Genomic DNA, 16,026 nt, shown 5'->3' with positions numbered 1-16,026 from the left:
GAGAAAATAGTTTAATTTCTCCAAACATTTCAAAGCACACATCCACTGTGTGGAATGTTTAAGAATTTACCTAGGCATAAGAGTTTGTACTAGAAGAGTATGCTTGCAGTACAAATCCTACGGTAGACAGCACACACACACCCCTCAGTACCATGGTACGAAGGTTGTGCACTCAGCAAGACATATTTGTGCACCAATGCAGGATTAGTGTGCAGCAGCAGGCCATTTTTATTAATAAATATGTCTCTGCACTGCTGTCGTCCCCTTGACCAATGCAGCCCCACAACGTAGAGTGCTATGCTGGATTGCACTTAAAAATAATAAATCTGGCCCTACAATTATAATACCTACCTAGTCATTCATGACTAGGCAGTTGGGGCCAGTGTCACATCCCTAACTATCAGATCCAACCAAGTTTGTAGTTTGATGCCCAACAACCGTTAGTCATGTGTATTGGGGGGGCAGCATCGTATCAGCTAATGAAATGCAGACAATGTATAACATATATAGTGGGGGGTCGTAAAAGTTAGGGATGAGTTTTAAGTAGCGAGCAACTACTACATTTTTGTTTACTCTGGGTGAGACTTAAAGGTAGTACCTGCACTCACGCATAGACCCTCAGACCGTGAGATGACGCAGCAACTCTACCTGACCCCATTAAACTACTGCTCAGGGGAACCCTCACTCAAGGCCAATACTCTCCACAGAGATCTTGTCATTAACTAGAGGAACATTACTGTAACAAATGCACAACACACCTGCTATGAGAAAGCAGCATAGATATCCACAGACCTGAATGACAAACGCCCTCACCAAGACACGTTTGGGAGTTTCCTGCGTGATTCTTGAAATGCAGCAAGACCCGTTTCATTACACCGTATGTAACGGGTCTGAACATGGAAAGCTTTGCCAGGCAAATATGTAAGTCATTCGGAAACTGTATGCAAATAAGCAAAACATATATTTTTTAAATGAACATTGTTTGAAATCAGCTCAATGAAAAAATTTACATTTCAAACCAATTTCTTCAAAAGCTTGTGGAGAGGGAAACATTAAAAAGAGATGACAGCCTGAGTGAGACAAGTAGCCTGTGGAAGAGGACGAGGACAGGGAGCACTGTGAGGAAGCACACTGCAGAACTAGAAATAGTATGAGGTGGCTGATAACATTCTAAACATTGGTGGAGCGAACGCTCTCTCTCATGCTGATCGAAGTCCCACCGGTCGGTGCCGCTCCTAGGATAGACGAGCAGCAGGAAAATGATGGAAGTCGATTGACTTCCTGCACGCGCATCTAACCAATCCTGGAGCTGCTAGAACAGCTCCAGGATTGGTTGGAGCAGGGTAACCCAGCGCTCATTTTGAGGCTGGGATCCTTTGCCTGCAATCCCTCATCAGTTTTACAGACCTGGGATTGCAGGCTCTGAAGTGCACATGACAGATTGGCCGGCTGTAGACATCCTGTTAATCTGACATGCGCACTGAGCACCAGCTGGCTGTTATCCTGCAGTCTGCTGGAATCTGCCCCACTATCACACTAGGTAGTGCTGCCGGGCCAAACAAGAATAATAAAATGCTATTATTTTAATATTATTGTATGCTTACCTACTGCGCTTGCAGCAGGTGGGGTGACGCACCTCCGACTTAACAGATCAGCTGCCGCTGGTGCCAGTTTCCTTCAAAGCGGCCATACATCTTCCATCCTTGAAGAAACCTTACTTCGATTTCATCGGTATCCTTTTCCGAAGGCCTATTTTCCTTCTTCCGGTCACTGTTAAGATTCTAAAACCTTTTCTAGCTAATATTTTTTCTATATTCTTAGAATGTAGCAGCATACTGAACGATGCTGATTCTAGGTGACAGATATAACAGAGACACCCTGTCATTATTGCAGTGTTAGATCATCTTTTACTTGCCACCAATGTCGACAGTTTCAATACCCTGATTCTTTTAGATCTTTCAGTGTTGTTTGATGACACTTTTCTCTTAATTGATCTCTGCACAGCTGGAATCAGAGGCGCTATGCTGCATTGGTTTTGCTCTTTCCTTTCTGAAAGAACTCAGAGAGTAACTCTTTGCTCTCCTGTATTAATTGGATCACTTGAGGTGTGCCTCAAGGTTCAGTCCTTTCACCCTATCTATGTAATTCATATTTCATACCTCTTGCCTCACTCTTTCGATCTCACAACCTTCAGCTATACTGGTATGAGACAACGCTCAAATTCTCCTAAGACTTTTTGATGAACTCTTTGTCCAGCACTGTCTCTCTAACATTCGTGCCAGAACATCAGATGAAAATGAATATTGATAAAACAGATTCTAGTTACAGATAGTAAGTCCAACCTTTGGCTGCTTTCTCTTTGACCCTCTGAATTCGGCTGCTTCCCCAGTTCATTTCAAACTGCAGAGTCTTGGAGCAAAACTTCAGATGAATTGTCAAGTCTCTTCCGTTGCCTTCTTTCGCACTTTTGTTATCAGGAATATTCAGCCTCTTCTTCTGCGTCTCTCCCAAAAGGGCTGACATTCTCTGGTCATGTTCCTTTTTAGGTCATGACTCGACTATTGCAATAGCACTTATTTAGGCACCGAATCTGGCCCAAACAAACACCTGCTGTCTATACAAACCAAAACCAAAGGTGGTGATGGACGGAACGTTGACAATACAAGCACTCACCCCCAGTCAACTGAATGGGTTTAATCCATCACCGTTCTTTAGCCCACTCTGCCACCCCAGTTCAAACATGGCCATATGCAAATCAGTCTGACCCTGTGCCTCATGGGAACAGTCCAGCCCGAACTGCCAAGCCATGCCTTCCCTGGACCGGAAATAAGCTTCAGAGGACCGGTTTCTGGCATTACAGCCGTCTTCAGCCCGGCTTGCTTGAATCCAGTGGCAAAGTGAGCAAGGGACTCACGTCTGAGCATACCCTGCCAACTGGGGTGAATGTTTTGCCATTGTGCAACATTCCGTCCATCATCTTGTTTGTTTTGCTGTTCAACCTATGTGGGAAGGGTATGCCCAGACGTGGGTCCCTTGCTCACTACGCCACTGGAGTCAAGCTATCCTGGCTGAAGACGGCTGATAGCCAGAAACCGGTCCTAGGACGCTTGATTCCGGTCCAGGAAAGACATGGCTTGGCAGTTCGGGCTGGACTGTTCCCATGAGGCACAGGGCCAAGACTGATTTGCAAATGGCCATGTCTGAATCGGGGTGGCTTGGTGAGCAAAATAACGATGGATTAAACCCAGATCCCTGACTGGGGGTGAATGTTTTGCCATTGTGCAATATTCAGTCCATCATTTTGTTTGTTTTGCTGTTCACCTTATGTGGGAAGGGTATGCCCAGACGTGGGTCCCTTGCTCACTATGCCACTGGAGTCAAGCTATCCTGGCTGAAGACGGCTGATAGCCAGAAACCGGTCCTAGGATGCTTGATTCCAGTCCAGGAAAGACATGGCTTGGCAGTTCGGGCTGGACTGTCACCATGAGGCACCGGGCCAAGACTGATTTGCATATGGCCATGTCTGAACTGGGGTGGCTTGGTGAGCAAAATAACGATGGATTAAACCCAGATCCCTGACTGGGGGTGAATTTTTTGCCATTGTGCAATATTCCGTCCATCATTTTGTTTGTTTTGCTGTTCACCTTATGTGGGAAGGGTATGCCCAGACGTGGGTCCCTTGCTCACTACGCCACTGGAGTCAAGCTATCCTGGCTGAAGATGGCTGATAGCCAGAAACCGGTCCTAGGATGCTTGATTCCGGTCCAGGAAAGACATGGTTTGGCAGTTCGGGCTGGACTGTTCCCATGAGCCACAGGGCCAAGACTGATTTGTATATGGTCATGTCTGAACTGGGGTGGCTTGGTGAGCAAAATAACGATGGATTAAACCCACATCTCTGACTGGGGGTGAATGTTTTGCCATTGTGCAACATTCCGTCCATCATCTTGTTTGTTTTGCTGTTCACCCTATGTGGGAAGGGTATTCCCAGACATGGGTCCCTTGCTCACTACGCCACTGGAGTCAAGCTATCCTGGCTGAAGACGGCTGATAGCCAGAAACCGGTCCTAGGATGCTTGATTCCAGTCCAGGAAAGACATGGCTTGGCAGTTCGGGCTGGACTGTTCCCATGAGGCACCGGGCCAAGACTGATTTGCATATGACCATGTCTGAACTGGGGTGGCTTGGTGAGCAAAATAACGATGGATTAAACCCAGATCTCTGACTGGGGGTGAATGTTTTGCCATTGTGCAACATTCCGTCCATCATCTTGTTTGTTTTGCTGTATATACAAACCAAGCAGCCCTTACAGTAGCTATAGTGCCTTGATTTCGTCTTGAAAATTGCTGCTGATACAAGCCTACATTTCCCTTAACATTCTTTGTATTGTGCACCTGTCTTTGTATGGCAACTTACCTTGCTCCATTGCTAACTGTATGGTCAGGTACATGCCCTCTAAATCTCTCCGGTAATCTAAGCAACTTCTCTATTCAATACTTAGATTCTGTAAAGTTCATTTGGGTAATCACTCCTTCGCGGTGTAGGCATCTTTTGAGAATGTTTTGTTTCTTGCTTTCAGATCCATATCAGTTTATTTTCGTTTCAGGAAACAATTAAAAACCTTCCTATTTGATCAATACCTTGCCTTGCTTAGGAACTCTTTTTAGCCTTGTTCTTTTTCTAACAAGCTTTCAGCCCCTCGAACCCCCATGGATGGTGGTCCATTTGTTAAAATATTAAATTGCAAAATATAAAACGAGAAATGAATAGAGACTAGTAATATTACTAGGCGTGGATAAGAATCCGGAAATTGAACACAGGAGCAGAGTTTAGTGCAGTTTAAACTTCCCCATTTGATAAATTCTTAATCTTTGTTCAATTTCAGGAAAAAGAGTGCACATGGGACTGACACAGCACCCGCCTCCTGGCAGACCACCAAGGCCTTTTTTGCATGCCCGTTAAACTATCACAACTGTGACACTGTGTTTTTCCTGCGCTGGGAGAAAGATGAGTTGAGGTTTGAGATTATGGATATCCCCAAACTTGACATCAGTATGCTCTGTAGGAAACTCATTTTTGGAAGTAAAGAGAACTGTTCAGATGTATGGCGTGAGACATGTGTTGCTTTCCCCATCGAAGTTTCACATTGAAGTGGTTGGTAAAACACACTTTTTCTGAACAGGTAAAGATGCAAGAGCATTGCTCAACTGATAACAAAACTAAATGCGAGTGAAGGGGACCCAAATATTTTCTTAGGCACCCCTAGCCAGCATTGCCGACCACCAGTGTTGATGAACAAGAAGGCTGTCTCGTCTTGATTCCATCTCATATCTCTTTATCTCACAGCCCTACACTTCCATGAATTCTCCCTTTGTCATTGTTTTACTTTCTTTTTCTCCCTCCATCTCCCTTCATTTTCATTTTGTTAGTCTGCCCTGGGTCAAGATGTAAGGATGAAAAGTAGTCAGGGTTCCCAAAAATGAGTGCCCACCACCTACAATCAACTGCCCAATGTATCCGTTGTGCGAGACTTTATTGAGAACAATATGCTCCCATAAACTGTCCAAGAAGAGAAATAAAAAGTATCCAGCATAAGATTAGGAAGCCATTGGATTCTCTAGAAGAGAAGAACAGATGTGAAAGATATACTGCATTAGATGAAGTTAGAAGGCACACTAATGCAAAAGCAGCAAAAGCTGTCTGTTTCACAGTAAGTGAGCTGCTTGACAAATTGTGCTAAGGGGATAGGTGCTGATTGAATATGGGGCTTAAGTAAGTAGGTAACTGGCTGCTACTAACGTACGATGGATAACTGAGCAGACTCAAAATATATTATAGTAGTTGATTAGTTCCAAACAAGTCAACATCAGGAGGAAAACAATTCCCATAGCCTTTATAGACTTAAGTTCTTCCTAGGACTTTGCTAATGCAGGGAAATTAGGATCCTTAATGGATAATATGGGAATAGATCTGTTATTGTTGTCTTGCAACATACCCCTGAATTTCTTTTTCGTTAAAATACAAATTTTACTCAAATGGGGTGAGTACTGATTATTTTAATCACTGGGAAATGTTTGTCATTGCTGTGCCCTGGCACCCTTTTTTTCATTCTGTATACTAATCACATTAGTGACTTTTTGAGGGGTGGTGTATTTCATTCGCTCAAACTTGAAAATAAATATATCTCATTGCTACTGCATGCTGATGATGCCCCTTTTGAAAAAGACATTGGCAGATCCTACAGTTTAAAGTGTTTGCCAATGTATATCCTTATGGCCGCTCCCTTCAAAAGCTTTAGAAAAAGGCACAGCAAATCATGTTCTCTACTTTGTTTTGCCTTTCTCAATCAGGGTTCAGATTATTACACAGTCCTTAGTCAGCTTTATTATTAGTCTCTGAGTCATTACCAGAAACATTAGATAAGGGAGGCAAAGCCTCTTTACACCTTATTGACCTCAGTGCTGCCTTTGACACAGTAGCAAATTGATTGTACACTTCTGTGTCAACTACCTGCCTTGGGCATTCAAGGAAAAATGCTGGCTTGGCTCACCTCTTTTCTTACATCTTTCAACTCTCAACCTTATGCCCTTCATCACTCTCTTAAATGTGGAGCTCCTCAGAGCTACTGCTTGACCCCCTCATTGTCTATTTCATATGTTTCCTCGTTTGCTAAGTTGGATCCTTCCTTTGGCCTTGAGCTTATTTCTTGCACTAATCGTGAACAAATGTTGGTTACTTTTAATAAAGAGATACAGTCTACTGCTGCCAAGTTCAGACAGTTTACGTCTGAGCAACCCCTATGGATGACTGCTAATTCTTTACAATAAATGGAGGATAAACAGAGAACCTCAGTTTTGCAGGACTTCAATCCATCTATTCCTCCATCGGGGCGGCCTGCTGAACATAGTTATCTTTCTACACCTACTGCATCTGTAACATATTTAGGAGTGATATTTGACAGCACCCTTACTTATTCGAGACAAATCAATACATTTACTTCTACCTATTTCTGAAATTTTTAATATGCTTCCACTTAACATCAGTCCAGAATCCAAATATCTGGCCTTCGTAGAAACATCAAAACGTGGCTATTTCATTAATGTCTATAGATTCTTCCTGTCTCTAACAACGCCAGTATGCCCTAGTTGTTAACTGTTACGGTTCATAAATGTGTCTTTCATGTATTCATTCATTTTATTTAGGATATCTCATTGTCTTCCACTCATTATTACTAATCGTGTTTCTTGTAAGTATAACCTAAATTAGAGTACTAACCTTTCTGAATCTTATGTGATGGCCCTTGGACCAAAGAAGATCAAAACCAAATTCATATTTGTTAGTAGCAATCCAATAAATTGAAACTCCTTGAGGTGCTTTTGTTCCTGTCTCACATTTTTTCACAAATCTTGTAGGAAAAACTTCCCTTTTGTGTGGTGTATTGACATGTTTTGCTTTGAAATTGAACAAGTGAATACATAGGCTAGTGGCAGTGGGCCTTGCCTTGGAGGAAGTTTTTGAAAAAGTGTTACAAACTCCTCGAGTGTCTTGAAGATAAGTGTTGTTGTTCAAGATCAAGTATAACGTGTGTGCTCTGTATAAACAGAACCCACTCCTTCCTGGCACTCCTTTCACATTCGTCAATATTTACTCCAAAGGTTTAGATGCTTGTTTGTAAATTTTATTTTCATTTTCAAACATCATACTGTAGCGAGTTTTTCAAATCATTTGATTCATATTTCATTTACAATTGAATCAAATGATTTGAAAAACTCGCTACAGTATGATGTTTGAAAATGAAAATAAAATTGTGAAAGGAGTGCCAGGAAGGAGTGGGTTCTGTGTATACAGTGCACACACGTTATACTTGTTTATGCATACCCTCAACGCTCAGTAGGGTACCGACCTGTGCACCAACGAAAAACTTAACAATATCATCAGAACCTAAAAGACCTTGTAGAAACAAACAAGTGCATTACCATACCACTGATTGTACATATATGTTGTTCAAGATCAGTCAGGTTCATTTTTGTTGGAAGACTGTTGAGTGGGGGGCCGACCTGACTGTTTCTCCCTTGTGCTCCTTCTTGGTGGATTACATTTGACAGTCTTACCGTGATTGCTCTGAGTCTTCCAAGTCAGCACAAACCTTTTCTTATTTTTACTGTCCACAACTGTGGTACCCAACCGTTATAGAACCATGGCCCATTTTTTAGTATGACAAACTTTTGTGACACATCTACTTTTAATAGACATGGGGAGAGGTGATTTTTTTAAAATTACTATAGTTTCACGTAGTAACCCACTGTCATTCACAACTTTTCATTGAAATGGCCACTAACTTTGAAAAGACATACCATTTTACTGATAGAACTATACAGCCCACAAATCATAATCTGTGGGGATCGAGAGTCTGTGAATATTTACCATTTGTGCATCACCAGGTAAAGGGTCTCGCTTTGTTTTGATCCTATTGAAATCTGTTTATGGCTCACTTCAGCTTTACAAAAATATGTCCTCCATTTTCCTTTCCTAAGTGCTACATACATACAGTTCATTTACAAGTACTTATTTACATTTTGTTGTGTGTTGCAAACAATGACACCACAGAGCCTTTCTTTTCACTTTCCATGTACTCCAGGATGATTCTCGCATCATTCACTTCAAACTCTCCTCTCAATTTGCAATCAGGGAAACAAAAGTAAACACCAGTCATGCAGCAATTTTTCAGAAGACATATCCTGATATTTGACCTCTGTCTTTGAAGCACTGTCAAACACACAAGTTAAACATATCTTTATTCATGGCTCCCACATTCTCGATCCGCCAAAAATCAGCTTGTGACCCTTAAGTGGGTAGAGACTCACAGGAAACCCTAGTTTGAACCATAATGTTGTCTTTGCTCCGTTAAATAGTGGTTTATTGCATACCCAGGCTGTTGCAAGGTACTTGAGAGCACAAGGCAGCTGGTAATAAAGCATAACAGGGGAGAAAGAATGAGATGCTTCAATTATCCACCAAAACATAGCATGTAGCTGACCTGATATAACAAGTGGTCAATATGAGACTGCTGGTCTAGAAAAAGGAGCACACGAGGAAAATGTAGCGTGATGGGTAAGGGAAAAGTGGATGAAAGTAATATTGCTATCTGAAACAACTGACAAGTAAAAGACCATACTGTAGAAAATATTAACAAGCGATACTGAAATTTCAAGAGAAAATAGTGATGTAGGAGCGCAATGCAGAGTCTTGAGGAGGTGATAACTGTAAAATGTCCAAATAAGGAAAAATATTGATTTTTTGATTGGCCTTGGCGAAATCTAAATTACGCAGGAGTAATCAGAGTAGTTTCAGTAATTACTCATTACTCTTGTGATGAAAAAATACAAAAATTATGCAATTTATATCTGCTTGAGTATTTAAGAGTAAATTGAGGCAAAAATCCTACCGTTGGAGCACAGGAACAACAAACTAAGGGGGGTATCTAGAATAAAATGTCAGAGCGAGGAGTTACACCAAAACTGGTTACGCTGCACTCTGACATTTTTTAAACCCTGGGATATGCCATATTTACAAAGATACCGCGCACCCATGCATTTTCCATAGTGCTGGTGCAAAAAAAGCTGCCTTTCACCAGCGCAGGAACCCGTGCGCTTTGTTGCAGGGTGCCTGCGCTGCAGGGGCGATTGTTTAGAACACCTTGCTGCACATAAACAATCTTGAAAGGTGAGTTGCTGCTTCTATGGAGCACACATAGAAAGAGCAAAATACAACCATAAATTAATGATTTTTCCTCGCATCACCATCCTTAGACCAGGTTTTACCTGACCTTAGTTTGTGGTGCAGCCCCATCCTTTTGAATATGGGGCAGCGTCTAAAAGCAATGGGTGTTGCGGCAGAACGCCCACTGGAACACCCATTGCACGCCCGTTTCATGCTAAGTGAAGTGTGAAATGGGGTCTTATTTACCAGGTGGCTTTAAGCCACGTTAAGTGGCTTAACGCCGCTTTGTAAATAAGGAGAAGGGGATATCGCCACCAGAACATCACTAAGGGCCAGATGTAGGTAGCCAAATACCGGTCGGTAACGGCCGAATTCGGCCGTTACCGACCGGTATTTGGCTTTTGACATGTAGGTGGCTCGGAATTTACAGAATCTGTATATTTACCGATTCGGTAAATTTACCACTTCGGTATTTTTCCGAATCGGTAAATATACTGATTCTTTTAATCCATATGTAGGTGGCACAGTTTGCAGTGCCACAGTCCCTTAGGATTTCTTATTTTACCACCCAATCCTATTGGGTGGTAAAATACCGAATTCCAGTGGACATGCACATCTGTGCATGTACACCTATGCCTTGTGACACACAGACATGCCCTTAGGGCATGTCTGTGTGCCACATGGCACACAAGCCTGCAATTGGGGTGCTACAGGGTGTAAAAGTGACACCCCGTTCCCCCTGCCAGGATTCGGTATTTACCGATTCGGTAAATATCGAATCGGTATTTCCCATTGATTCCTATGGGCTTCAAGGCCCATAGGAATCAATGGGAAGTACCGATTCGGTATTTACCGAATCGGTAAATACCGAATCTTACAGAATCGGTAATTGTAAAATAAAAATTACCTACATCTGCCTACTTCCAATTTACCTACTCTTAAATACCGAATCGGTATGATTCGGTATTTAAGAGTAGGTAAATCGGAATTACCTACATCTGGCCCTAAATGTCATGTTCTGGTGGCAATATCCCCTTCTAAATATGCCCCTAAGAAAAAGCGAGCAGCTGCTGGCTACTGCTGCCTGTGTCATTTAGCATTTAGTGCTATTTTCCTAGCGCACAAGGTTTCTTCTGGCCCATTTTGGATGCAAGCGTGCATTTTGCACTAAGAAAGTATCTCTAAATGCTGGATTATGCTTTTCACATAATTACGATTAATTTTGTAGTAAGTAAACTAGAGTGAAATATGCCAGCTATGCCCACTCCTAATTTATGGACACTTTATTTACTCAATCTTATTATTATTTTTTTATTTGGAGTATGCGGGCATTAAAAAGAATGAGACAGAAGTGTACTAACTATGGCCCATTCCATAGCAAATGAATGGTGCAACATTGGAAGCTTGTTTTCAGGGTAAAACCGCCATCTTGAATGCACAAATAAACTACTCCCTTGTATCTGTGTCTTAATTGGTTGCCTGTACATGTCATTGGATACAGGTGAGGCTATTTACAATCGGACTGACGCCAGGGGCTGTATTATTTTCAGATCATGTAATGCCCAGTGCAAAGTTGTAGAGAATCAAGGGCCATGCATTACAACTTCTCTGATATCCTCAACAACAACAAATTTTAAGGTAAGATCTTAATGTCTAACATCAAAAACTCCAAAATTGCATGTAAGCGAATAAATGAATGGGTTACAGAGAGTTATACGTCACACCCAGCCTTAGAGATGGTGCAAATGTCCTGGAATTGGAAGGAGAAGAGAAAGAAGGTGAAAATAAGTAAATAGAAAATTGATGGGGTGCCAAGGTAGGGCACTTCTAGGCCATGTGGTTACCCAAAAAGTGCAGGGACCAGGTAGTTTGAGTTATCCAACCCAATTCAGGAACTGACCATTAACACTGTCACAAACCCTGTACAAGGCCCTGTTACCCCGTAGTTTATGTTCAGATTTAAATCCCGGATTACTTCGTGAAGTACTTTACAGATTGAATAACTCTTGCTGTCTGGCCCTTGTCCAAGAAGCCACGCCTTAAAGGGGGAATATTTCCCTTTGCAGTAATTTGTTTAAAATGTTTGCCTTGCATGTCAAAAAAATTCAACTAATCTCTGTTTTGTGCATATTAAGTCCCCATGATAAAAGAAGATGCATAGTTGGTGTTAAGGCCAGCTGTCTGTATTTGCTTTGTTCCTGAAGTTGTGCCCATGATGGACACCCCATCTGTCAATCACTGATGTGAATTAATAATTCCAAATATTCAGTGATCCACACTAAACAATGTCATGTCAGTGTCCATGATCTCTTGTATAGACTATTACACTGTTGTTTTTTAGGTTGAGCTAGACAGCGCAACTGTCTCTTCGAGACCTGCTGTAATTAGTCTCTGTGCTTCAAGTCCATCCCCTTTCTTACCATTGCTTTTGTTTTGTTTGTTTCACTGTCCCTTAAAAATCCTTGCTTGCAAGTGGTCCTGCCTCTTTATCCCTCCTTTCTCTCTTCTTTTCCTCCCACAGAGCAGGGACTTAGTAATGTCTCATTCCACTATGGTTCTTTATCTGTTCTTTGGGGGACTCTTTTTTCCTTGATTTTCTGCTCTGTTACCGTTTGTCTGTGTTCAGCTTCAGTGCCCAAATTGCTTGCATTCAAATATAATATTCTTTCTCCCACCTCCTCCTAATGCAATAGTTGTGTTACTGCTACCTCCCCTGCAGTGGCTCATGCTCGGTGCTTGTGTTTTTTGTTGTTGCCTTTTCGCACTTTTCGATGTTTATCGTCAGTTGGGGTTTTTCTGGTAGGCTATTGATGGGGTTTGGGCTTCCTTTTAAGGGGGATTGGGCTTGTTTTTTAGGTTTCACATGCAAGACGTTTACATCCTGCCCCTCTCTCCTTGCTTGACATTGGTCCCTGTGGCGACGCGCTCTAGTTGTTAGGAGCGTGCGCCAGTGCATTCTGGGTACATGCCGGCGGCTATTTTGAATGCCACGAGTAGTGCGAGTGGAAAGACGCATTTCCCGGCGCTCAGGGAAGAATAAAGTAATTTCAAACGTACAACGCGTCTGGCTTATATCTGTAAAACCTGACATGTATAAACTGGCGATGAGGCTGTGGATCCCCACACCGACCACCGTGTGGCATCGGACCCGCCCCCCCCCCACACACCACTAAAAGATCCCGAGCGTGGCAGAGGAGTGCACTTGGCCACGAGGCTTTAGGGACTGTCCCAACATCCCCGAACACGGCGCAGAAGCAATAGCATCCCCAGGGGAGCGCAGTCCACGCTCAAGGGCAGACAAGGACCACGAGGGCAGTGTGAGTGGTACACAGGCACTCAGTGACCAACATACACAACCAAGAACAAGATTGATGGTCACACCCACCAGCCACGAATCTGGCACTGACCAGCAGCAAGGGAACGGGGCTCATAAAGGAGCACGCACAGCGGCAACCCACGCCTGGAGCACATACCAACCCCACAGTGAGTACAAGGCCACCGACATCAATTGGCAAAAAGCTACCCACGTGGGCTCACCAGCGGGAATCTTGACATCCAAGCCCCACCCTCACAGGGCTGAGCACTGGAGCTCCAAGGCTCATCCCAAGATACAGAAGGGAGTCCTGCATATGCGCAGGCAAGCAGAATGAAAGAGAGACAAAGCCCGGGAAGACAACCAGGAGTTGCCACACAGCAAGCCCCGGTCCAGCAAGAAAGGGGGAGAATGTGCACACAAACGTCATCCCTCACCAAACTGGTCCAGTTCTTGGCCAATAGGGGAGAGCCAGCGATGTCGTGGGAGGACTGGAAAATATACTTTCTCAACTACCTGTCGGCTTTGGAGGATGAAGGAGAAGGTGAATTCTCCACGGCGAGGAGGAAAAGAATAATACTACATAACCTAGGCCCCGAGGGCATAAGAGTATACAGCAACTAGAGTGCTAGAGGATTTGGACTCACACTATCGCCCGGTCGTGTGCATGGCAATAGACAGGTGCAATTTTTTCCAGAGAAAACAAAGTAGGAGCGAGTCAATAGATGAGTACGTAGCTGCTCTGCAGAAGTTGGCGGTGACGTGCAAATTAGGCACGTTGCACGACAAGCTCATCAGAGATCAGATCATTATGCACACGGCGAATACAGCGATCCAAGAGAAATTTGGGTAAACGGAGACGCCCCTCTCAAGGAGGTCGTGGCACTGGTGAAGAAGGCGGAACTGTCAAAGAGGTGTGCAGAAGCAGCGGGAAGGGAGAGCCTCAACAAAACTCCTGTGTGCAAAGTGATGGACAGAAGCAAACAAGAAGTAACCCAGCAGCCTACACAGTCGAATACCAAGTTCCAGAAGAGTTACCCTCAGAGACACATGAGAACGCAAAAACCACAAGGAGAAAGCGGGAACAACTGCTACAGATGCGGAAGTCAAACACATGCCAGCCAAGATAAAGGATGCCCAGTGTTCAGAGCAAAATGCTCCTTCTGCAGTATAATGAGGCACTACGAAAAGGTGTGCAGGCGGAAATTCAAGAGATCAGAGGTGAAGTACGTAGCCCAAGAGAGGGACAGAGAGGAAGAAGAAGAGGACGAAGTCATATGTGTTGACGACCAGGTGTTAGGAATAAACTGTGTAAGGTCCAGGAAACCGGCGTTACAAATGGAAATAGGAGGAGTGTTGATCAATATAGTGGCAGATTCGGGCTCCCCATATACCATTGTCCAACGAACAGTAGGGGAAGGAGACTTTGAACCATGGGTTAGCAGGAACCTACTCCCAACGGACTTTCACCCAGTCACGTACACCCGCGAACCCATACCCATGGTGGGGTACTGCATCCTTAAGTTCGAGTTCAGTGGAAGAGCTGCGGAAGGGAAGCTCTATGTTGCCGAGAAAGGACCGTCGGCTCTAGGCTGGATAGACCAAGGCGCCCAGGGATCCAACTCAACCCAGGAGGGACCACACAAGTGATGATGACAGACACAGTACAGGCATATGAAGAGGAGGCGTGGAAGAAGGAGTACCCGGAAGTCTTCAAGGGGACGATCGGTTGGATGACGAAATTCACGCATAAAATATGCTTAAAGGAGGTAGCACAACCAGTGAGCCACAAAGTCCGCAACATTCCCTTCAGGAGCAGGGAGTCCGTACAGGAGGAGCTACAACGATTGGAGAAAAATGGAGACATTGAAGCCATTGAAAGTGCTGAGTGGCTTGCCCCGTTAGTAGTCGCACGGAAGCCCAATGGGAAGGTGCGTTTGTGCGTGGATTTGAGGGAACTCAACAAGAACATTGTGTGGATAAATTACCGCTGCCCCGGATAAACGAGAAGCTGGCCAAAACTAATGGGGTAAAATGGTTCTCCACGGTGGACCTCACATCTGTGTACCACCAAATCGCCCTCCATCCTTCGTGCAGCCATCTAACATCGTTCATCACACCCTCCGGATGCTATAAATTTCTGAGAATGCCGTTTGGGTTAGCATCCGTGGCGGCGGTATTCCAAAAACTGATGCACAGATTATTTCAAAAAGTGGAAGGCGTGCAGTACTTCCAAGACGACATCCTCATAATGTGCAAATCAAAGAGGGATCATGACGCAAAACTGCACACGGTCCTGACCATCCAACCACAGAACGATCTCACTGCAGAGTGGGGGAAATGCAAGTTCGGAGTGGGATCAGTGACATACTTAGGCCACGAGATCAGTGAAAAAGGAATCGAATCGAAATGAGCCAGCGTAACTGCCATTAGAGAAGCACCTATGCCAAAAAGGAAGGAAGAAGTCCGCTCATTCCTAGGCATGGCTGAATTTTACAGCAAGTTCGTTCCCCACTTTGCATCCAAAACACATCACCTAAGACAACTCTTGAAGGAGAAGAACATCTTTAAATGGACGAAGGAAGAACAAACAGAATTTGAACTACTAAAGCAGGACATCTGTGCGGCCATGCCTCTCAAGGGATTGATCAAGCTGCTCTATCTATACTGACCACTGATGCCAGTGACAAAGGACTAGGGGCGGTTCTAATGCAGACGTCCCAGGAAGGAGAGGTTAACACTGTCAATTTTGCCTCCAGGTCCCTGGCTCCTAACGAGGAAAAATTCAGTGTTATAGAAAAGGAAATGTTAGCAGCAGTGTGGGCCATGGAACGGTTCAGACAATTCTTATGGGGTTCAAAGTTCTTACTACGCACAGATCACAAGCCACTGGTGAGAGGCTTGACCTTGAGCGGGCATGCACATGCAACGCCGCGGATAGCGAAAATGACATTAAGACTACTCGATTATATCTACGAAGTGGAGTATATCCA

The 16,026-nt window shown here is 43.9% G+C and overlaps 1 protein-coding gene across 1 annotated transcript in view; it reads left to right on the top strand.

Moving 5' to 3' along the window:
• LOC144825191 (mucin-2-like) overlaps nt 1-16,026 on the top strand; it is a 1,014,272-nt gene that overhangs the window by 644,911 nt on the left and 353,335 nt on the right. Inside the window, exon 31 of the mRNA XM_078684042.1 lies at nt 11,222-11,358. Within this exon, the coding sequence (XP_078540168.1) occupies nt 11,222-11,358 (137 nt within the window). The remainder of the gene's footprint in view (nt 1-11,221; nt 11,359-16,026) is intronic.

Source organism: Lissotriton helveticus, chromosome 3_1, assembly GCF_964261635.1.
Source record: "Lissotriton helveticus chromosome 3_1, aLisHel1.1, whole genome shotgun sequence".
NCBI classification, from domain to species: Eukaryota; Metazoa; Chordata; class Amphibia; order Caudata; family Salamandridae; genus Lissotriton; species Lissotriton helveticus.
This window is presented reverse-complemented; position numbering and strand designations above follow the sequence as displayed.